The sequence below is a fragment of the Carlito syrichta genome, unplaced genomic scaffold (genome assembly GCF_000164805.1).
Source record: "Carlito syrichta isolate Samal-C Ts95f unplaced genomic scaffold, Tarsius_syrichta-2.0.1 Scaffold308264, whole genome shotgun sequence".
In the NCBI taxonomy this organism is placed as follows: domain Eukaryota; kingdom Metazoa; phylum Chordata; class Mammalia; order Primates; family Tarsiidae; genus Carlito; species Carlito syrichta.
The window spans coordinates 55,524-80,864 of record NW_007252360.1 but is presented as its reverse complement, the minus strand read 5'-3'; the positions used below and the strand labels follow the sequence as shown (position 1 = coordinate 80,864).

The window sequence follows — 25,341 nt, the reverse complement described above, 5'->3', positions numbered from 1 at the left end:
AAAGAAAGCCCCACTGAAGATAAATTCATAAAATCTCAAAAATACAAACCACACCACACAGGGCAATAATTCACCATGATGGAGAGTAAGCAGACAATACTTAGGACTCTAAGTAATGAAGATGATAGAACAAACTTAAAGAAATTAAGTAAGTTTAAAATTATTAAATGGAAAAACACAAGAAATCTCAGTGAAAGGACAAATGCTATAAGAAAGAGAACAGGAAGTTTTGCATACAAAAAATACAGTTATTAAAATAGGCTTGATCAGTGTACCTTCATCTAGATTTGAAGAAATCACTCAATTCAGCCCAAAATATTAAGGGTTAAGAAATATAAAGGGCCAAATGTGGTGGCTCATGCCTGTAATCCTAACACTTTGGGAGGTAGAGGCGAGAGGATTACCTGAGCCCAGGGGTTCGAGACCAGCCTGGGCAACTTGGTGCACCCTCATCTCTACAATAAATCAAAAAATTAGCTGGGCATAGTGGTGCATGCCTGTAGTTCCAGCTACTTGGAAGGCTGAGGTGGAAGGTTGCCTGAGTCCAGCAGGTCGAGGCTATGGTGGCCATGAGTATGTCACTGCAGTCCAGCCTGGGCAATAAAGTGAGACTCCAACTCATAAGACAAAAAGAGAGATATAGAGGAAAGACTAAGAAAATCTAACATATGCTAGACTAGGAATTTTAGATGACAAGAATAGGGAGCACAAGGGAGAGGCAACATTTGCAGATAAGTCCTTGGCAAAATATAGATTATATTTTGGAGGAGATCCCCCGACCATATGAGAAAGGTATAATAAAGACATGTACAAATAAACAAAGACTCAGTTTATCATTTACACAGCCCCACTGAATTAAAGGATGCACCTCTGGATGAAGAAAACTGAACTCAGAAGGAAGATTGAGATGCAAGAAGCAACAGTGAGCAGAGACATTTTAAAACACGTTGGCAAAAGGAAATGAATGTTGACTATTCAATATTCAAGAATAACTTGGAGGGTTTAATTTCAGGGGTTTTTAAAAAGGAAGGTGAGATTTTTTTGAAGGAGTCAGGAAGATGGCAGCTGAGCCAGTTGGACTATGCAAGTCCCTGTGTGAGTGAGTGAGTGTATGGAAAATTTTGTATACATGCTGGTGAGTGGGTGGGTGTGAGAGTGGCTGACTGAGAGAGCGCTAGGGAGCTAGTAGCCAGGGATCTCCAGGTGCAGTGACTGGTGCCACAGCGGCTGGGCTTGGACCCTAGTGATTCTGGGACACAGAAGCCGAGTACCATTTTCTTTTCTATTTTTTTAAATCAACAAACCCTCCCTGGGAAGAAAATGCTGGGAGACACTGTCTAAGTAGGGCTTGTGAGAGGGTGGCCAGGTCCCTGGTGCAACAACAGCTGGTGCTGCAGCTTCTCTACTTTGTCCCTGGCTGTTCCCAGGTTGCAGAAGCCAAGCACCATTGTTTTTTTTTTTTTAATGGACAGAAGTTTTCCTTTGAAAAAGCAGTGGGGAGAAACTAACACCCCAAGCTCTCCCTCACCATTGAAGCAGGAGAGAGACTGACAGCTCCTGGCTTTGCCTCACCACTTCAGCACCTGAAACGACTCTGGCAGGGGCTGCAGAGGGAATACAGAGGCAAGTTCCCACAGAAGAGGACAAGAGAGGCACCCCACCACCATCTTGAAGGCAGGGCAGGAAAGTGCTCCAACTTGCTCACCATGGAGCAACAGACCTGATCTCTGTGACTGGCGGATCAACTATTCAGGGATTGATCATGGCCCAGAGGGAATATCCTGAGAGCATAAACTTCAGAGGGACCTAACAATTGCTGAGTTCCAGGCACCCCAACCCCTACACCACACCCCCTACCCTGATCCAGCCGTGGAATAAAGTGTGTGGCCAGAAAAGGATGAGGAAGAACTTCAAAGAGATCAGCAATGAGTCTGGGGCTGACCCAAACCCCCTCCTCCCCAGCAATCCTCTGAACATCAGACCCGCATGGTTGGACCACGACTGAGAAGGACAAACCCAGGTGGAGCCTGGACGTCAGTCACAATAGGAGAACTCCATTCCAGGATAGACCTGGCTGGGGCACCCCTGGTGAAAGTACATACCTGGGAAAGAGACAATCTCGTACCTCTCCACAGGAGATCTCCCTGACCATACGAGAGTGGGAGGGGAGAACTGCAGCCCCACCCACCTTCACTGCCCCTCCTCCTTTACTGTTTCGTTCCCTGAGGAGAAAGTGAAAGAGGTGCCTCTGCAGGAGAGACACCTCTGTGATTAGAGGAACAATTACAGAGCCTGCAACAAGAGGGCAAGTTTTTTTTTTTGTTTTCTTTTTCATTTTAAATTATTTTTTAATTAAAAAAAATTTTTGACTCTTTGTTAGTTCATCTATTTTAAAAATATTTTTCCTTTGTGTATGAATGTGTATGTGAGGGTTTGATCTGCATCCCCCCTAATTTTTTTCTTTTCTTTTTGTTTTTTATTTCTTTTATTTGTCATCTTCTGTTTATGTGTGTATGTGAATGATTGAGTGTTCTCTTTTGATTTTGTTGTTGTTGTTGGTTTTTGCTCTTCTGTTCTTCTGGAGGTTTTTTATATTCATTTTTTATAGTTTAAGGTGTGTGTTGATATATGTGTGAGGGTTTGGCCTAAATTTCATTTAAAAAATTTTTTTAAATGTTTAAAAAAAATTTTTATTTTATTATCTTATTTTTCTCTGGTCTTTCTGTTTTTTTTCTCTATATACTTTGTGCTAGGTGTGTGTGTGTGTGTGTGTGTGTGTGTGTGTGTGTGTGTGTGTGTGTGTTTAGTTTTCTTGTTTTTTTTGTTGTTGTTTTGCTTTGTTATTCCAGTTTGTTTTGGGGTGTGTGTATGTGTATATGTTCAATTGCTTTTGCATTGGTTTCTGCTTTGCATCATCATATAGAGTGGTGGTGGGGAGTGGGTCTCAGGGAACACATACCACAATAAGTGAACATTGTAATTTGGAAGTAGTTTCTGAATCCTAGTGCCCTATCCCCTACTTTATTTGAAATTCAAAAACAACAAGAGACAGCAAAGCTTCCCATACACTGTCCTATTTCAAAATAGAACAAATCCAGAGCCCGGATTTCCCTTCTGATGAGGAGAATAGAGAACTGAGCAAACATCAGAAGGGAAAGTCTCTCCCACTGACACTGATAACAGAATTAAAGAGAAAAACAAGAGATCTGTCACAAATGAGGAAAAATCAAAGAAAGACCTTAGGCAATGTCAAGTTTACCAAAGACAAAATGCCTGAAAAATCAGACCTTGGTACCCAAACAATGGAAGTCACCAATGACTGTCCCCAGAATATGACAGGGATTAGGGAATGGATAGAAAGAGTGAATAAGATTCAAGAAAGACAAGATGCAACACTGAAAGAACTTGTAACAGAGATTTTGGAAATAAAAAATCTCATCTGGGAAATAAATAACAAGGTGACAAGCATGGAAAGCAGAATTAATCTAGCTGAAGAAAGAATCTCAGAACTTGAAGACTAGAACATGGAATTAACCCAATTTGTAAAAAACAGAAAGAAGACTCAGAGAGAAAAAATAAAGCCTACAAGAGATGTGTAATTATATCAAGAGGCCAAACCTACACTTGATTGGTATCCCAGAAGAAGAAAGGAAATGGAGAACAACTTAGAGCAAGTATTCCAGGAAGTAATGCAAGAAAACTTTCCCCATCTCACCAAAGATGTGACCAGTCAAGCACAAGAGATACAGAGAACATCCACAAGACATCATATGAAAAGACCAATCCCTAGACACTTAGTAATTCATCTACACAAAGTAGGTACAAAAAGAAAAACTCCTAAAGGCAGCAAGAGATAAATGTCAGACTACCTACTGGAGAAAACCAATCAGAATAGCAGCAGACCTATCAAGCAGAAACACTACAAGCAAGAAGGGACTGGAGCCCTATATTCAAAGTCCTCAAAGAAAAACAATACCAACCAAGAATTTCCTATTCATCCAAGCTCAGCTTCATAAGTGATGGAGAATTAAAATCCTTCCCAGACATTAAATCCCTAAGAGAATATGCAGCTTCCAGACCAGCTCTATAGGAGACACTTAAAAAGGTACTAAGCACAGAAGACAGAAAAGAAGACACACTTCCCAAGAGAACAGCAGAGCACAGAATCAACAGAGAATACAGTGCAACAAGAAACTTGAAAACACACACATACATTAACCCCAAAGTCAAAAGAAAACAAGCAAATAAAGAAACAACTTTACAAGAACCCCATGACAGGGAGAAGCAATCACATTTCAATAATCAGCCTGAATGTGAATGGACTGAATGCACCACTGAAGAGACACAGAATGGCAAACTGGATACGAAACCATGACCCAATTATTTGCTGCATCCAGGAGACACACCAGAAGAGACACACACAGACTCAAAGTTAAAGGATGGAAAACAAGTTTCCAGGCAAATGGATCATAAAAAAAGGCAGGAGTTGCGATCTTAATATCAGACAAAACAACCTTTAAGCTATCAAAAATTTTAAAAGATGCAAAAGGATACTACATAACAATAAAAAGTTCAATCCATCAACAAGAAATATCCACTCTAAACATATATGCTCCCAGCACAGGAGCATTTTTATAAAGCAACTACTAAGTAAACCAAAAAAATATATTGACTCAAACACTATTATAGCAGGGGACTTGAATACCCCACTAATAGCTGTAGATAGATCATCGAGGCAAAAAAATCAACAAGGAGATCTAGAACCTAAACTTGACATTCAACTGAATGGACTTAACAGATACTTACAGAATACTCCACTCAACAACCACAGGATATGCATTCTACTCATCACCACATGAAATATACTCAAAGATCAATCACATTCTCAGTCATAAATCAAGCATAAATAAATTCCATAAGGTTGAAATATTTCCATGCACCTTCTCAGAACACAGTGGAATAAAAATAAATATCAACACCAAGAAAATGTCCCCAAAACCCACAAAGACATGAATACTAAACAGCAAGATGCTGAATAACTAGTGGGTCAACAGTGAAATGAAAACAGAAATCAAAAGATTCCTGGAAACAAACGAAAATGAATAAGCATCTTAACAAAACCACTGGGATGCCATGAGATCAGTTCTAAGAGGGGAATTTAAATCTCTACGAATATACATCAAAAAATGGAAAGATCACAAGTTGACAGCCTAACAAATCACCCAAGGGAGCTTGAAAGACAGGACCACCAAAACCCTAACTTTAGCAGAAGAATCCAGATCACCAAAATAAGTGCCCAAATATGGGACATAGAAGACAAAAATATCATAGAAACATCAACAAAACAAAAAGCTGGTTCTTGAAAGAATTTACAAGATTGATGAATCCCTAGCAAGAAAAAGAGAGAAAAAGCCCAAATATAAACACAGTCAGAAATACAGAAGAACAAATCACAATTGACCCTGAAGAAATACAAAAGACTATCAGAGATTGCTATGCACACCTGTAGTGAAACAAACTTGGTAACCTAAAAAAATGGAGGACTTTCTGACATCACAACTCCCCAGAGTGAAAAAAGAAGACATTGAGACACTAAATAGACCAATAACTACCCAGGAAATTGACTTTGTCACAAGAAAACTACCTACAAAAAAAAAAAAAAAAAAAAAGCCCTGGATTGGAGGACTTTTCAGCAGATTTCTACAAAATGTACAAGGAATAGTTGATACCAATCCTATTGAAAGTCTTCCAGGCAATTGAGAAAGATGGAATTCTCCCCAAATAATTTTACAAAGCTAACATCACACCGATACCCAAACCGGGTAAAGATCCAACAAAAAAACAGAACTACAGGCCAGTATCCTTTTAGAACATAGATACAAAAATCCTCAACACAATTCTAGCAAATCAGATCCAAAAACACATCTCAAAAATCATCCACCATGAGCAAGTAGGCTTCATTCCCATGATGCAGGGCTAGTTCAACATCCACAAGATCATTAATCTAATTAAATACATCAACAAATGTAAAAACAGGACAACATGATTATATCATTAGATACAGAAAAATCTTTTGATAAAATCCAGCATCCCTTCCTGATAAAAACCCTCAAACACCTAGGTATAGAAGGAACATACCTCAAAAAGTAAGTGCCATCTACAATAAACCCACAGTTACTGTATTGCTAAACAGACAGAAACTAGAAACATTTTCCCTGAAAACCAGAACAAAACAAGGCTGCCCACTCTCACCCCTTTTGTTCAACATTATATTGGAAGTCCTAGCTAGAGCAATTAGACAAGAGAAGGATATCAGGGGTATCCAAATAGGAAAAGAGGAAGTCAAGTTATCCCTCTTTACTGACAATATGATCCTATACCTCAAAAATTGAAGAGAATCTGTCAGAAACCTGCTTGCCCTGATAAAGGACTTTGGCAAAGTCCCAGGATACACAATAAATGTGCAAAAGACAGTTGCATTTTTATATCCCAACAACTAGCTAGTCAGAACTAAATAAAAAGCACAATCCCATTCAAAATAGCCACACAAAAAAAGAAATACCTCAGCATCTTCCTAACCAGATAAGTGAAAGACTTTTATAATGAAAACTACAAAAAACACTGCTCAAAGAAATCCAAGAAGACACAAACAAATGGAAAAATATTCCATGCTCATGGATAGGAAGAATCAACATTATTAAGATGTCCATCCTACCAAAGGCAATCTACCAATTTAAACAATACCAATTAAATTACCAACATCATTCTTCTCAGACTTGGAAATGACAATACAGAAATCCTTATGGAAACAAAAATGACCACAAATAGCCAAAACAATCCTTAGCAAAAGAAACAAAGTGGGAGGTATCACACTTGCAGCCTTCAAACTTATTATAAGGCTACAATAATCAAAACAGCCTGGTATTGGTACAAGAACAGGCACATAGACCAATGGAACAGTATAGAGATTCTGGAAGCAAAGCCTCAATTTCTCAACCAGCTCATCTTTGACAAAGCCTCCAACAACAATCAGCGGGGAGAAGAGAATCTATTTAGTAAATGGTGCTAGGAAAACTGGCTGATCATATGCAGAAGATGAAACAGGACTCCAAACTATCACCATACACAAAAATCAACTCTAAATGGATCAAAGACCTAAACACAAAACCTCAAACCATAAGAATCTTAGAAAATGCAGGAGACATTCTTATGGAAATGGGAACTGGTAACCAATTCCTGATTAAAAACCCCAAGTGCCTATACCATAAGAGATAAGATAGACAAGTTGGACTTCATCAAACTGACAAGCTTCTGCAAAGCAAAAGAAACGATCAAGAGAGCAGGGAGACAGCCCATAGACTGGGAAAAAATATTTACCAACTGTATATCTGACAAAGGCCTAATATCTAGGGATCCACAAGGAACTCAAACATGCTGAAAGGAAAAAAACAAACAGCCCCATTTAAAAGTGGGCAAAAGACATGAATAGACACTTCTCAAAAGAAGATATACGGGCAGCCAACAGACACAAGAAAAAGTGCTCAGCCTCACTCATCATCAGAGAAATGCAAATCAAACCACACTGAGATACCACCTAACCCTGGTAAGAATGCCATCATTAATAAAACAAACAACGACAGATGCTGGTGAGGATGTGGAGAAAAAGGAATGCTTCTACACTGCTGGTAGGAATGCAAACTAGTGCAATCTCTTTGGAAAACAGTGTGGCAATTTCTAAAAGAACTAGAAATTGATTAAAAAAAAGTGGTACAAATACACAATGGAAATTTATGCAGCCATAAAGAAGGACAAACATATGGACTTCACAGCAACTTGGATGGATTTAAAGTCTATCATATTCATTGATCTATCACAGAAACAAAGAACAGAGTACCACATGTTCTCACTCATAAGTGGGCCTTGAACAACTATCATAATACTATATGAAAGAAAGCAGTAGTAGGAAACTGCCAGGAGGGGGGTGGGATTGGCAGTTGAGGGAAACTGCCAGGGGAGGGAGGGACACACCTCATCAACAAGGGTATCTGCATAATGAACATTTGTATACCTAACCCTGACTTGTACCCCACATCTTTAAAATAAAGAAAAAAAGAAGATATACAAACAGCCAACAGATATATATATATATTCAGCCTCCTAATCATCGGAGAAATGTAAATCAAAACCACATTGAGATACCACCTAACTCCAGTAATGATGGCCATCATAAAAAAAAAAAAAGATGCTGGCACAAGTGCAGAGAAATGAGAACACTTCTACACTACTATTGGGAGTGCAAACTAGTTCAGCCTCTATGGAAAATAGTGTAGTGATTTCTAAAAGAACTAGAAATTGACTTTCCATATGATCCAGCAATCCCCCTTTTGGGAATATACCTGGAGGAACATAATTCATTCTACAAATAGACACCTGCACACACATTTATTATCACACTATTCACAATAGCAAAAACATGGAACTAACCCTACTGCCTATAGAAAGTGGATTGGATAAAGAAAATGTAGTACATATACACAACAGAGTATTACACAGCCATAAAGAAGGAAAAAATCATGAGCTTTGCAGTAAATTGGATGGAGGTGGAGATCATCATACTGAGTGATCTATCACAGAAACAAAGAACTGATGAATACCACATGTTCTTACTCATAAGTGGGACCTGAACATTAATCACAACAGCACAAGGGAGGGATCGGCAGCCATAGGACACTGCCAGGGGTGAGGGTGGGGCACATAACAACACAAAGGGTACCTGGTCCTAACCCAAGGGAAGTGAGGACTAGTAGGAGACTCAAACTTCACCTACACATAGGCTACTTATGTACCACATCCTGACTTATGCCTCATGTCTATAATAAAATTAAGTTATAAAGACACACACACACACACACACACACACACACACACACACGAGCTTGTTCAAGTCTTCAGTCCATTTTTCAGTTGAGTTGTCTTTTTTATTATTGATCTGATATTCTTACATCCTGGATACACAATATTTGTGGTTATACATGTTACTAATATCATCTCCCAGTTTGTTGCTTGCTTTTTCCTTTTCTTTATGGTGATGTTTTTCAAATATATAGATCAAGTTTATTAATCATATTTTCCAATTCTTCAGTGTTTTTACTATTTTTTTCTATCAATTAAGAAGAGATTTTTGTCTAAATACAATTTTTGTTTTGTCAATTTCTCTTTGTATTTTGCTCTATAAATAGTTTGAGTTTGGCTATAAATTCTATTTTACCAGATTTTAAAATTTCTGTATTGTTGTTTCCAGGTCTGAGAAGAATGATGATGGTAATTTAATAGGCATTGTTTTGAATTGATAGATTGCCTTTGGTAGGATGGACATCTTAACCATGTTGATTCTTCCAATTCGAGATCATGGAATTTTTTTCCATTTGCTCGTGTCTTCTTTGATTTATTTGAGCAGCATTTTTTAGTTTTTGTTGTAAGGGTCTTTCACTTCTCTGGTTAGGAAGATGCCAAAGTATTTCATTTTTTTTGTGGCTATTGTGAATGGGATTGTGCTTTTTATTTGGTTTGATACCTGTTTGGTGTTGGTAAAATGTATTTTTAAACCTCATAGAGTTGTATTTTTTTTTTTAGTGCAGAGATTCATATTTTATTTTAGCAGGAGAATTTTAGTCCAGGTATTTTTAATATAATTATTCATATATTATGCTTAAATTTATCACCTTTTTTGGTGCTTTATGTTATCCTGTCTTACTGAAATATGTTTCTTTTTCTATGTGTATTGCTTTTGAATAGATTTTGTATTGTGTTAAAACTGACATACCCATTTACATTTTAACCATTTAACCATTTCAAAGTGTATAATTCATTGCCATTTATTACATTTACAATACTGTGCCCTCTATTAAGTTCCTGAGCATTTTTATTTCTCAGAGAAAAGTCCATAGTCATTACACATTACTCCCTAATCTCTCCTATTCCAGCACTTGGCAACCACTAAGCTACTTACTGTCTCTAAGTATGTGTCTATTTTGGATATTTCATGTAAGTGAAATTATACAATATGTGGCTTTTGGTATCTAGTTTTTTTCCATAGCATAATGTTTACAAAGTTCATCCATATTGTTGTGTATGTCAGAAGTTCATTTCTTATTATAGCAGAATAATATTTATTGCATATACATATATTTTATACATTCAACAACTGATGGGCATTTGGATTGTTTCCACATTTTGGCTATTGGGAATAGTGCTGCTGTGGACATTCATGTTCAAATTTTTGTTTAAACACCTACTCTCAATTATTCGGGGTATAAACCTATGAGTGAGAGTGCTGGGTCCTATGGTAATTTTAATTTTTTTGCGGAATTGCCAGCTTCTTTCCACAGAAACTGTACCATTTACAATTCCCATGAGGTATACAATTTATTCACATCCTCACCAATGCTTATTATTTTCCATTGTCAAACTTATAGTCACCCTAGTGGGTATAAAGTGGTATATATAATTGTGGTTTGAATTTGTACTTTCCTAATGACTAGTGATGTTGCACATGTTTTCATACGCTTGTTAGCTGTTTGTATATCAATTTTTGGAAAAACATATAGCTATATAAGTCCTTTGCCTATTTTTTTTAATTGGGAAGTTTGTCTTTTTATAATTGAACTCTACAAATTCCTTACATGGTTTAGATGTGAAACCCTTACCAGATATACCCTGAAAGTGATAAATATTTTCAAATAATAAGCAAAACAATGTAAGACAAACCACTTTTTCTTGTCAACTTTATAAAAAAATGCTACTATATGAGGACTTGCTGTATATCATTTTGCTTAAAGTCAGTTTCCAAGACCTACCAACAACATTAAGTGAGTACTTAACTGTTCTGTTTTTATTAATATAGCTGTATAGGAAGTTTTGCAATTGGAAAGTGTGAGTCCTCAAACTTTGCTTGTTTCAAGAGTATTTTGACTATTTGGGCTACCTTGCAATTCTATATAAATATTAGGATAAGATTTTTCCATTTCCTCAACAAAAGGCCTTTGAAATTTTAATAGGAATTATACTGAATGTGTAGACTGCCTTGGGGATATTGCCATCTTAAGTCTTCCAAGTCTTTTTACTTATGCCTTATCTAATTTCTTTCTGCAATGTTTGTAGTTTCTAGTGTACAAATCTTTTGTTTCTTTGGCTAAATTTACTCCTAAGTGTTTAATTCTTTTTGATACTGTTGTAAATCGAATTGCTTTCTTATTTTCCTTTGTGTGTTGTTCACTGTTACTATATAGAAACACAGCTGATTTTGTGTGTTGATCTTGTACCCCATCACTTTGCAATCTTTGTTTATTAGCTTCCAATTGTTTTTAGGGGATTCTTCATAATTTTATTTGTATAAGGTCTATCATTTGAAAATAGATATAGTTTTACTTCTTCCTTTCCATTGTTGATTTTTTTTTCTTCTTGCCTCACTCTTCTGGCTAGAATTTCCCATACAATATAAAAGTAGAAAAAGCAGGCATTCCTGTTTTGTTACTATCACATGGGAAAAACTTTCAGTCTTTCATCATTGTGTGTGATGTTAGCCATTGGTTTTGCAAAAATGCCCCTTACCATATTAATTCTACTCCTTGTTTTCTGGGTCCGGTTGTTTTCAGTCATGAATGAACATTCAGTTTTATCAAATGCTTTTTATTCATAAATTGAGATGATTTTGTGTTTTTTTCCCCTTCATTCTATTGATGTGGATGTTATACTAATTATTTTCATATGTTGAGATATTCTTGCATTCCTAAGATAAATTCCACTTGATCATAACTTACTATCCATTCCACATACACAATCACATTGTTTCTCAGTACCAATAGTTTTTATATCGTCCTTTCCTATTTTTATATTTTTATTTTCAAGTTTTGCCTTACTGAACTGACTAGACCTCCAAGTTTAATGTTGAATACCAAGAGTAAGAGAAGGCATCCTTGTCTTGTCTCATTCTTCATACAGGGAGCAAAACTTTAAATATTTAACCAATAAGTACAATGTTTGCTGTAGGTTCTTTAAAAAAGAGTTCCTTTTTCAGATTACAGAATTGACCTTCTATTTCTAGCTTGCTAAGAGGTTTATCATAACTAAGTGTTGAATTTTATCAAATTACCATTTAATTATATTATCATGAGATTTTTCAAATTTATTGATTTAATGGTTAAACCAGCATTAAATTCCTGGACTAAAATCTCCTTGATTCTGAGATATTACCCATATAAAATGTCACTGAATTCTATTGTTCAACATTTTATTTAGTAGTTTATATCTGTATTGATGAAAACATTCTAAGTCATTATCTTTCTTTTTTCCATTTTTAAAATTTTAGATACATGAACACATTTATTACATGTTATATTGCAAAGTGGTGAGGATTAGGCTTCTATGCACCCATCACCCAAATATTAACATTGTCTCCAATAGGCAGTCTTTCAACCTTCACCCCCACTCTCTCCTTCCCTCTCCCTTTTTGGAGTCCCAGTATCTATTATTTCCATCTTTATGTCCACATGTACCCATTGTTTAGATCTCACTTATAAATGAGTGTGTGTGATATTTGGTTTTATGCTTCTGAGATAGTTCCCTTAAGATAATAACCTCCAGTTTCATCCATGTTGTCATAAAGGACATGATTTCATTCTTTTTTGTGACTGTATAATATTGCATGGAGTATATATACCACATTTTATTTATCCAGTCAACCACTGTCAGACACTTAGGTTAGTGTTATGACTTTGCTATTGTAAATAATGTTGTGATAAACATGAGTGCAGGTGTCTTTTTTATATATGATTGCTTTTTGTTTGGGTAGATATATAGTAGTGGGATTGCTGGGTCAAATAGTAGCTCTATTTTTAAATCCTTGAGATATCTCCATACTATTTTCCAAAACAGTTGAACCAATCTACATTCCTACCATTAGCGTACAACTGTTCCCTTTTTTCTGCATCCTCATCGATAAATTTTTTTTTACTTTTTAATAATAGCCATTTTGACTTATATAAGATAGTATCTCAGTGTGGTTTCAATTTGATTTCTCTGATGATTAGTGATGTTGAGCATTTTTTCAGGTGTTTGTTGGACACTTGTATTTATTCTTTTGAGAAATGTCTCTTCATGCTCTTGCCCAGTTTTTAATTGAAGTTGTTTGTCTTTTTTCTTGAATTGTTTTAATTTCTTGTAGATTCTGGATATTGTTCCTTTGTCAGAGGCATACTTTTCAAATATTTTCTCCTACTCTGTAGATTGTCTGGTTTACTTTATTTATTGTTTTTTTTGCCATGTAGAAGCTTTTTAGCTTAAGTCCGATTGACCTATTCTTGTTTTTGTTGCATATGCTTTTGGAGTCTTTATTATAAATTTTTTTGCCTATGTCAATTTTAATAATTTTTCCTGGGTTTTCTTCTAGGATTATCATGGTTTCAAGTCTTACATTTAACTTCATCGTGATTTAATCTTTACATTACTGAGAGACAGGGTCCAGTTTTATTCTTCTGCATGTGGCTAGTCAATCTTCCCAGGATAGGGTGTCCTTTTCCCATTGTCTATTTTTGTGAACTTTGTTGAAGATTAGTTGATTGTAGGTATGTGTCTTTGTTTCTTGGTTCTCTATTCTGTTCATTAATATGTCTATTTTTATATCAGTGCCATGCTGTATTAGTTATTACAGCCTTACAGTATAAGTTACAATCAGGCAATGTGATGCCTCCCAATTTGCTATTTTTGCTTAGGATTTCTTTGGCTATTTAGGACTTTTGTTTGTTTTGTATGAACTTTATATGATTGTCTTTTCTAATTCTGTGAACAATGATGTTGGTACTTTGATAGTAATTGCATTGAATCTATAGATTATTTGAGTAATATGGTCATTTAAATGATATTGATTATTCCAATCCATGAGTATGTTCTTCCATTTTTTTGTGTCATCTACAATTTTTTTCATCAGTGGTCTGTAGTTTTCTCTGTATAGATCTTTCACTTCCTTGATCAAATGTATTGCTGGGTTTTTTTGTGACTACTATAAATGGAAGAAAGTTCTTGATTTAGTTCTCACTTGAACATTGTTGGTATATAGAAATACTACTGATAAACAAAATTGACAGACTGCTAGCTAGACTGACCAAGGGAAAAAAAAGAGAGAAAATCCAAAGAAGCACGATGAGAAATTATAAAGATGGCATTACAATTGATAACACAGAAATACAAAAGATCATTAGAGACTACTATAAACACCTCTATGCACACAAATTACAAAAAAGTGGATAATTTCCTGAAAGCATACAATCTTTCAAGAAAGCTTAAAAGAGAAATCCTGAACAGATTAACAGGAAACAACTGAAATCCTAACATACCAACAGGAAAAAAACTGAAATCCTGAACAGACCAATAATGAGTAAGTAATAAAATAAAATCAGTAATAAAAAACACCCAACAAAAAAGCTCAGGATCAACAGATTCACAGCCAAATTTTACCATACATTCAAAGAAAAGCTGGTACCAATCTTAGAAATTATTTTTAAAAATTGGAGAGGAGGGATCTCTCCCTAACTCATTCTATAAATCCAGCAGAGCTGGCACCAATCTTAGAAACTATTCAAAAAAAATTGGAGAGGAAGGATCCCTCCCTAACTCATTGAATAAATCCAGTATCATCCTGATACCAAAATCAAACAAGGGCAAAACAAAACAAACTACAGGCCAATATCCTTGGTGAACATAAATGTAAAATTATCAACAAACCAAACCCAATAGCACATCAAAAAGATAATTAATCTTGTATGTGTTGAGAACTTTTCAAGATTTCCTTTTTGTCTTTGATGTTTGATAGTTTGGTTATATGTCTCAGTAGCAGCCTGAGTTCAGATTAGTTGGACTTGATTAAGCTTCTTGAATTTGAATGTCCATTTCCGCAGTGCTAGTCACAATAACAAAAACATGGAACCAATTGTGCTGCCCATCAACTGGCCCATGGACTGGATTAAAAAATGTGGTACATATACACAATGGAATATTATGTAGCCATAAGGAAAGACAAACATATGGACTTTGCAGCAACTTGGGTGGATTTAGAGTCTATAATACTCAGTGATATATCACAGAAACAAAAACCAGAGTAGCATATGCTCTCATTCATCAGAGGACCCTGAACATTTTCCCTAATACTGTAAGAAAGGGATTGGCAGTAACGGGATACTGCTGGGTTGGGGCTGGGAACATAGTATCAATAAGGGTGCCTGATCTCGAACCAGGCAAAGTGGGGACCAAAGGGAGGCCCAAAATTTACCTGCATGATGTACTGAATTGTACTTTACATTTTAAAAATTAAATAACAAAAAAGAATATCTATTTCTTTTTTCAGATTTGGGAAGTTTGGGGCTACTATTTCTTCAAATAAGTTCTCTGCCCCATTCTATTTCTCTTCTCTTTAAATTCATACAATGTGTATATTGGTGTACTTGAAGGTGCCGGGTGTCGGGTGAGTCCCTTAGGCCTTCTTTTCTTCTTTATTTTTGTACCTCAGTAATTTCAAAAGATCCATCTTTGAGTTTGCTGATTCTTTCTTCTTCCTGACCAAGAATGTTGTGACACACTCTAGTGACTTTTTCCAATTCAGATATTATATTCTTCAGCTTGAGAATTTCTGTCTATTTTTAATAATTTTGAAAGATTTGTCATATTATTATTTTGTTCACACATCATTTTCCTAATTTTGTGTGTTTTTCTATTTGTATTCTCTTCTAATACATTCAGCTTCTTTAAGAAAATTATTTTGAATTCCTCATCAGATAATTCACATATCTTTGGTTCTTTAGGATCAGTTTCTGGAGACTTACTTTGTCCCTTTGATTGGGACACATTTTCCTATTTCTTTATATGCTTTATTATTGTTGAGTTTGCCTGTTAAAAAGCAACCACCTCTATATGGCCTGGATTTGTACAGAGGAAATCCTTCATGAATCAGCTAAGGTACATATTTTGAGGGTCTCTCAAACCTTTTACTGGATATATGTCTTCTTTGGGCTTGTGCATGCAATTCCCATTAAGTTTGGCAGCTTGTTTTTCAGAGGTTTGTAGTCCTTTGCTGCCTCTAGTACCTGTCTAGAGTACTGCAGGTTCTCTGATGCTACACTAAGCCAATGAACTCACTTTTGGTCATAGTGGTTCCCAGGCATCCAATGTATGGCAGTTGCCCATCAATTCTGAGTCAGGTGAGATAGAAATTAGTTCCTTGGGTGTCTTCCATAAATCTAGAACGTTGGATATAAGTTCAACTCTTCTCTTTCCTTCCCCAAGCAGAAGCCATGTTTTACTTTTCCTTCTAATTGCAAGTTGTGCCAGTTTGGAATGCAGCTGATGTGGTTGAAATGTCACTCCTTCTCTTAGCCACGTGAACAACAAGTGGTTGATCTTGGTTTTGAGCTTGCTTGTGCTATGGTAGCTTTCTAACTGGTTTCTGAAGGTCTCCTAACAGCTTCTTGGACCATATATGTAAAGTTAGTGTGTCTGTGGAGAACAAGGCTGGGGCTTCCTATTCTGCCATCTTGCTGACACCACTTTCCACTAATTCTTTTTTATAGTTCTTATCTCTTAGCCTGTCTATACTGTTATATTTGAAGTAAGAACATTGTAGATAGCACATAGTTGGTCATGTTTTAAAATTCACTCTATCAATCTGTATATTTGAATGGGTGCATTTAGGCCATTTACATTTAATGTAATTATTGTTATGTTAGAGCTTAAGTCTGTCATTTGACATTTTTCTTTTCTCCTGTTCATTTTTTTCTTTCTTATTTCTTCCCTTCCTATTTGTTACTTGAATTATTTTAGTATTTCCATTTTTATGTGTCAATAATGTTTTAAAGTGTATCTCTAATTTGTAAGTGACTGCTTCAAGTATTACATTGTATATTCATAACTTTTCACAGTTTACCAGTGTCACCTTAATACCAGTTAAGAGAAATTATAAAGCTTTAACTCCCTTTATATCTTTTTACCCATCCCATTTATAATTGTGTTAAATATTCCCTCTATACACATTAAGAAACACATTATACAATATAACTATGATCTTCATTTCAACCATACAATATACTTCTAGAAATTCAAGAGAAGGAAAGCCTATTGCATGTATTGATACTTTTATTACTATATTCTTTTTTCCATATGCCAAGGTTCCTTCTTTTTAAAATTTCCTTTCTGTGTAGAGAATTTTGGTTAGCCACTTTTTAAGATTAGGTTTGACGTTGACAAATTCTCTCAGTTTTCTTCATCTGAAAATGTCTTGATTTCTCCTTAATTTCTGAAGGATATTTCCCTGAGTATAGGATTCAGAATTAATAGTTCTTTTCTTTCAGCACTTGCAAAATATTCATGTTTCCTTTTGGCCTCCAGAGTTTTTAATGAAAAATCTTCTGTCATTCAAATTGGGTAGACACTGTAGGTTAGTCATCATTCCTCTGTTGTGGCTTTTGAGGTTCTTAGTGTTTAGTGTTCAGAAGTTTGACCATGATGTATCTTAATATGGTTTTATTGGGGTTTGCTCAGTTTCTGCAACCTGTAGGTTCACATTTTTGGCTCAATTTGGCCAATTTTCAGCCATTATTTCCTTAATAGTTTTCAGTCTCCCCATCTTCTCTTTCTCCTCACTTGATTTCAGTTAACACAGAGGTGGGGGTAAGGAGTGGTAACTTCTAATTACTGTGGGCAGTGGTGGAAATTCTGTCTGCAATCACTCAGCATAATTGAATGTCCCAGCTTCCTACTGTGCTTTTTCTGATACTCTGAGGAAGTTGAATTACCTCTTTACAACCTGATGAGGGTGAAAGTCAAGGTTCCCTATTGGCCTTTGCTGGAATGAGTTGGTTTGGGACCACAGTTTTGTGTATGTGTGTGTGTGTGTGTGTGTGTGTGTGTGTGTGTGTGTGTGTGTGTGTGGTATTTTACTCATGTAGAGAGATTCTTTTCTAAAAGCTTTCTTTCTTGTTAGGTTTGTCCTTTCTTCATCCCTTGGCTAAAGAAAGCTAGCTTTTGTTGGGATTTTTTTGTCTGTGTCCATTCAGTTTCAGGTTACTAGCTTCTTTAGCATCAATTCTGGGACATATAAGGCAGAAAGAAAACCTAACTACTACCATGCCAATTTTGGGGACTTGGAGTTCCTAGCCAGCCTGACATAATCTCACATTTCCTAGTCATCTTATATTTGTCTTATATATAAAATCCAAGGTTTTTAGTTATTGTTAGTGCAAAGAATAGGGAAAAGTACATTTACTCTATCTTACCATTAGTAGATCCTTATTAACTTTTAAATCTCTTATTTATCTTTAGCTATGTCTCTCTTCCATTCCTAATATTAGAACATTAAGTAGGTTGCTATCCAAAGTAGTGGTATTTCTGATTCTGTAAGTTTTGAGACATATTTTAAACATGCACCTCATGTGGATACAGAGCAGTGATTCCCAGATTTGGCAGGAATAAAGAGATGTTAGTAAGGGTCTTTCTAAAGCTAATATATTATTATTTCCACATGAAGACTTCTCTGAATAGTATCTCAAGATTATTCCCTTTGACTTTCTCCTGGTAACATAATCTTTATTTACTTTTCTGTTATAATTCTATGTTTCCAATTGTTTGATTTTATCTTCTGTCAAGGTTGCAATCTTTGTATAGAAGCTACTTCTTATATTTTTTACTCAAATTGTTAGTCTGCATAGAGCACAATTATGGAAAAGTATCAAGACTCAGTAAACATCTTTTTTGCTGATGAACTGATAAGTCACAGAACACATCCTACTTACCCGGTAATAATAATTTCTGGATATGTTTGTGCTCCAAGATTCCAAGCTCCTCCACTGATTGGCCACTCCTAAATATATTATCCAGAAAGAATATATATGTTTTATTTATTTTTTAGTTTAAATGACTTAGAAATTTACAATGAAAATATTTTAAAACAATGATAAAAGTTTCACTGAACAATAAATAGCTGTAAAATAGTTAAGGATAATGTGAGCTATCTCTTAATTATTTATTGAACAAACACTTCTCTCTCTTTTTTTTTTTTTTTTTTTGAGTTGGAGTCTCACTCTGTCACCTAGGCTAGAGTGCAGTGGCATGCTCAGGCCATCACAGCCTCAACCTGCTGGACTCAGCCTTCCAAGTAGCTGGAACTACAGGCACACACTTCCACACCCAGCTTATTTTTTGATTTATCATAGAGAGGAGGTCTCAACAAGCTGCCCAGGCTGGTCTGAAACCCCTGAGCTCAGGCAATCCTCTCACCTCCACCTCCCAAGGTGCTTGGATTATAGGCTTCAGCTACCATGCCCGGTAAACAAACACTTCTAAATGTATAATTCTGTCTTCTTTAAAATATATTTTAACCAATATTATCATTTACATAAACAAATCATAGGAGTATTTTTTTTTTTTTTTTTGAGTCAGAGTCCCACTCTATCGTCCAGGCTGGAGAGCAGTGGCATGCTTCTGGCCACCACAGTTTCGACCCACTGGGATCTGGCAATCCTTCCGCCTCAGCCTTCCAAGTAGCAGGAACTACAGGCCCGCACTACTACACTCGGAGAATTTTTGATTTATTGTAGAGGTGAGGCCTCGCCAAGTTGCTGGCAGGTCGCAAACCTGTGGGCTCAGGAAATCCACTTGCCTCGGCCTCCCAAAGTGCTGGGATTACAGACTGAGCCACTGAGCCCGGCCAGGAGTATTTTAATTGTACAAATTCGTATTGCTACATATGTCACATAATATGTGTACTACCAAACTATTGTGGTGCCATTTCACATAGAATCTATGTAAATAGTACCACTTGGAATTTCCCCTGTCAACAGTCCCAGGAAAATAACAGAAATTATAATAGCTGGTCTGTTACAATTGGAAGAATTTGAGTACTGTAGTAAAATATAACAAAAAGGAGTCCTAAAATGGTATTTTCACAAATGACTTTGAATAATTATATCTTCTAAACCATTGATTAATAAATGATACACAGGAATAACTGACTCTTGATTTTCTTAAAACATAATTCTTCATCTAAAATAATTAAAGATTACATATTATGATCCAAATATATGTTAGTTGAAGTACATACTTAGTATGTAAATATACATGATAGATAAGTATATTTTAGTATACAATTACACATAAATTTATATTTATGTAGACTTAAAGCTAAGCAGCATTTAGGAAATTTAAATTTCAGAAGTTATCTCTTTAACAGATGTTCGTTTATGACTTCAAGAAACTTTGGTTCAAGTCCTCTTATGTGGAAGTTCAGAAACTAAAGTAACAGGAAAAAGTATGCTCATGGGAGACAAATACAAAAAAAAGTTATAGTTTTTACTATTACCTTATTACTGTATCCTTGTTTTTTATGCTTGACTCCTATGGAATATAGCACTAGAATCAGATCTGGAGGGCAATCAGCAAAGTATGCTGTGCATGTAACTGGTGATTCATGAATGTCCATGGGATACGGATTTTCAAAGATTGGAAAACTAATAAAGAAAATATATTAGTGTCATTTTGCAAACATAAGATATATAAAATAATTTGATAAAGTAATCCCTAAAGTGTTTCTAAATATTAATAATAAATTTTGCTTAATTTTTAAGCACCACAAAGCAGGGATCATATGAACAAGAATGTGCTTTTTAAAAGTTATCTATAAAATATAATATTGACATTGGTAGAATTTCACTCAAACTCAAAATTTACTTTCCATAATTCCAGTATTCTACAGTACCACTTTGCTAATATGGATACAATAAATTATCTTAATCTGAAAATATTATGCAACAAGGTAACTCATTTAGTAAAATTATGTTAACTAAGCACTTCATCTATGTACAACTATAAATATATAGCATACTTACAAACATTAAAATATCAGCACATTTGACATATTTTTCAAAGGGAACACTATGGTTTGACTCTTTGTCCCTTCCAAACTTCATTTTGAAATTTGACCCCCAGAGTTGGAGGTAGGGCCTCATGAGAGGTATTTGGGTTAAGGAGACAGACCACTTATGAATCAGTTAATGTCCACCCTTGGGGGTGAATGAGATCTCACTCAGTTCCCGTGAGAACCAGTTATTAAAAAAGCCTGGTGCCTCCCCCCTTCTCTAGCTTCTACTCTCACCATGTAATCCCTACACGTGCCAGCCCGCTCCCCTTTACCTTCCACCATAAATGGAAGTAGCCTGACGTATTCTCAGATACAGTTGCCTAATCTTGACATAACCATCAGAATTATGAGCCAAACAAAACTTTTTTCCTTTATAAATTACCCTAGCCTTGGGTATTCTATTATAGCAACACAAAAACAGACTAAGACAGAAAATGGTACCAAGGAGTGGGATGTTGCTAATAAAGATACCTGAAAAGGTGGAAGTGGCTTTGGAACTAGGTAAAGAGCAGTAGTTGGAGGAGTTTGGAGGGCTTAGAAGAAGATTTTAAAAAGATGAGGGAAAGTTTGTAATTTCTTAGCTATTGGTTAAGCAGTTGTGACCAAAATACTGATAGAAATATAAAGACCAAGCTGATGAGGTCTCAGAAATGAGAAACTTATTGAAAACTGGGGCGAAGGTTAAGAACTTGACTGCATTGTGTCTATGTCCTATGGCTTTGTGGAAGGCCAACCTTAAGAATGATGATCTAAGTTATCAGGCAGAAGAAATTTCTAAGCAGCAATGTGCTCAAGAAGTGACACAGTTACTTTTAACAGCTTATGCTAAATTTATGGTAGCAAAGAAATGACCTAAAAGAAGAATTTATAAGTAGAAGGGAAGCAAAGTATTAAACTTTGGAAAATTAAAGGTTGGTTCTCTTTCTACTAGTCTGAAATGTTGCTGATGGTATCTCAGATAGGAACAGTTATATGTGTAAAATCAGGTGGGAAGAAGCAAGTCATGTTATATAAATAACAAGTAAGTTAAATGAATGGATTAGAGATTATCTATTTCAGAGCAGAAATTATTAACATTTCTGAGATTAAAGAGTTAGAGGTAAGATAAGTGGATCATTTTGAAGACCAGACCTACAACTTGGGATTTGATAATAGAAAGGTACCAATGAGGCTCCTGACAAGCTAAACAATGTCATGAAAATGTTTTAAAAAATACTTTAGTATATTGGCAAAGAGTAGGCGAAAAGATACTAAAGAGAGAAATAATAAATAAAAGTTTACAGTAGGAACTTAGATGTAAAAGTGCAAACTGGTTGCTGTGAAAACAGAAATGAAGATATGAATTCCAGAAGTCAAAAAGAGAAAAAAATTATAAGTCCTAATGTTTGCCTCCATGCTAAGGACTAAATGAGAAATACAGAAAAAAATTTGAAAGTTCCAACTTGTTTAGTATTCAACATGGCTGAGGGGTAACTATTTGGAAGAAAAGAAATATATTCATTTCAAATACATGTCAAATTTCATGTAATAGCCAATGACTTGGGAATATCACACAGATTTTGATACATGCAGAAGAAAGTAAATGTTAGGTAAAAACTTTCAAACATAATGTTAATTCATATACATAAGGTAATGTAAAGCACAAGAATGAATGTATAAAATGGTAACTTTTATGTTATGCATATTAAACCACAATAAAATTAATGTTTAGTGAAAGAAAAAATATATTCTGAAGCAGCTGAGTGGTAAAGGTAAAGTATAGTGGGGCTTCAAAGATGATAGACAAATAGACAAGGTATGAGAAATCAACAAATATGATGTAGAAAGAAGAGTACCACTGAGATCAAAAGAGTACATTTTAATAAAACCTATATTATAACTTCTTAGAAAAAGAAGCATATATCCTTACATGTACACAAAATCTAGTCAAGTTTAATGTTGAAAAATAGGGCAGCTAGACAGAATTCACAATTACGACGATCTTATGGCCCAAATCCTACGTCCCCTTCATATACTAAAATATGATATACTGTGAAGTAGCACAAAGACTGATCATGGATCTTACATTTACAAACTAGAAGTCAGACTGTAATTTATTCAACAAAAATTGATTGAGAGCCTACTAGATGTGGTGACAGAGCCCTTACCTCATAGGCCTACAGTCTAGGAGGCAGACATTCTTTAAGCAACAACAAATGGAAAATTGCATCTGTATCAAAAGCTATGATGAGAAAAATGTGAGGGCTATGAGAGTCTATTCTAAGATGTTTAACTAAATTATACAGATAATGAAATTTGTTTTTAATGAGGAAGTGATATCTGGCTTGAAATTCTTACAGATAAGATGTTAATAAAGAAAAAAGAATTCTTTCAGGCAGAGGAGAGATAATTTATAAAATTCTGCTGCAAATATAATGGGCTAAAAGAAGATTGGTGGTTCTAGAATATATTATGAGGGAAATTAGTTTCATGCTATTGCCATTTATAATAAAAATGTATAGCAAGAAGACAGTGCCCATCAATTTTTAGTCTATTTTTACTGTCAAGGTAAAGAAGTGGAAAGTACCACTGTAATAGGAGTATTCTGTATTTGTTTCAATTGCCTGTAACATAATGAAAAATGAAAAAAAAGAGAAGAGAAAAATAAGTCCTCCATCTTCTCTGCCCTTGAGAGCCTGGCCTTCTGTATTGTCTGCTGTAGTAGTCCAATAACAATTTTATTATGTGTCATTTTCTGTTAGTAAATTTTCCTTTAGTCAATAGACTAGCAGGTGGCCATCTATTTTACTGTACACATTTTCATAACAACTGATTTTGCTTAAGGAAACAGCAGAAATGTGATCCATTTTATGTGTTCCAAGTCTCCAAATGCTTCTGTCCAAACATGAAGTGCTGCCCTTAAGGTGTGTTACAGTTTGCTCAGTATTACCAAACTCTCCTAGTTTAGTTTTCATCATTGAACCAAATTGCATTTCTGTAATTAATCTAGCAAAAAAAATTCACATTATCTAAAGAATACTAATGCCAGTTATCTAAAATTTGCTCTTGTATTTTTAACTGCAATGACTACAGTTTAAAGACTGTTAGTGTTACTCTGTTCATGGATAACTTACTTGCTTTGTGTCAGATCAACTACAATGAGATCTTTCTCCAGAAGTACTACGACAGCATAGGGTTCCTGAAATTCTACAAGCAAAAAAAAAAAAAAAAAAAAGAAAAGTTTTCATATTGTATATTTTATAATCACCAAAGTTGCATTTCCTTTATCTCTTGTACAAATGATTTAAGAAGACCAAAATATGAACCAAAGTAAATAAAATAACAAAGAGCACTTATAAAAATACATGTTGTGTTTCTCAAATTTAATGTCAAGACCACTACAGAGAACAAGAGAAAAAATGAGAAGGTGCATGGTACAGAATTAAAATATATCTCAGTAATCATGGGGTGGTGATAGTAGCAGATTATGTAAAGAGCGTGAATCTGTTACTTAATCTCACGAACATTTATCTTATTCTTCAATAATCTTACTATTTTACATCTGATTTCATGACTACAAGGAGAGGTACTGAAAAAACAGTAGCTCTATACCCCTATGAGAGCAATACTACTTATACTAAAAAGTTTATTTTTAACTCAATGTGATATAAAATATATTTACAGATTGTGTAATTGCACCAGACTAATCTGGTTCAACTTTTATGTACCAAAGTTGTGAGTTGTTTTTCAGTTGTCATTGACCTCCAAGTTGACAGTCACATGGTCTGAGCATGCCTGTATACACCAAAAATGCAACCGTGGGTGGAACCATGAGTGGAACATAAGTGCTGGGACTGAGGAAGGGGACTGACTTAAGAAGCAGACACAGCACTACAGGACCAGGATCCAATCAGATTAAGACTTGGCATCACCCTATTGCAAGAGCCAATCAGAACATGCCTTATTACCTTCTAACTATAAAACCCCCAGTCCTCTGCTCAGGGAGTAAGACTGAGAATATCCTCTTTCCTCCTTGCCAGTTGATTTACAAGAATCCTTTCTCACTCAAAAAACCCAGAACTTCAGTGTTTGGTTTTCCATTGCATACAGAAAATGAACCCACCTTGGTTCATTGCATACAGAAATGAACCCAGCAACAAAATTGGTGACTCAGACAGAAGGAAATCTTTTCTGGATGTTTTATCTGTGACTAACTGGCCTAATATTAGGATGCTCATGGGTCTGAGCAGCTACCTTGGTGTTTCACTTGATGATTTATTCTCAGTTTCTGTGTCTCTGGCATGGTGCTACTGACTTTTGGTGCATTTATTTATTTACTTATTAAATTTCATTACCTTTGGGAGATACACATAGTTTTTGGTCTGGGCTTTAAGAGTACCCACCAG

General features: G+C 35.3%; 1 protein-coding gene across 1 annotated transcript in view; it reads right to left on the bottom strand.

The window, feature by feature from the left end:
- LOC103267799 (syntaxin-binding protein 5-like) overlaps nucleotides 1–25,341 on the bottom strand; it is an 82,442-nt gene that overhangs the window by 19,738 nt on the left and 37,363 nt on the right. The window contains exons 3-5 of the mRNA XM_008065380.2: nucleotides 24,070–24,142; nucleotides 20,399–20,546; nucleotides 18,834–18,901 (exon numbers count right to left, since the gene is read on the bottom strand). Coding sequence (XP_008063571.1) covers nucleotides 18,834–18,901; nucleotides 20,399–20,546; nucleotides 24,070–24,142 — 289 coding nt within the window. The remainder of the gene's footprint in view (nucleotides 1–18,833; nucleotides 18,902–20,398; nucleotides 20,547–24,069; nucleotides 24,143–25,341) is intronic.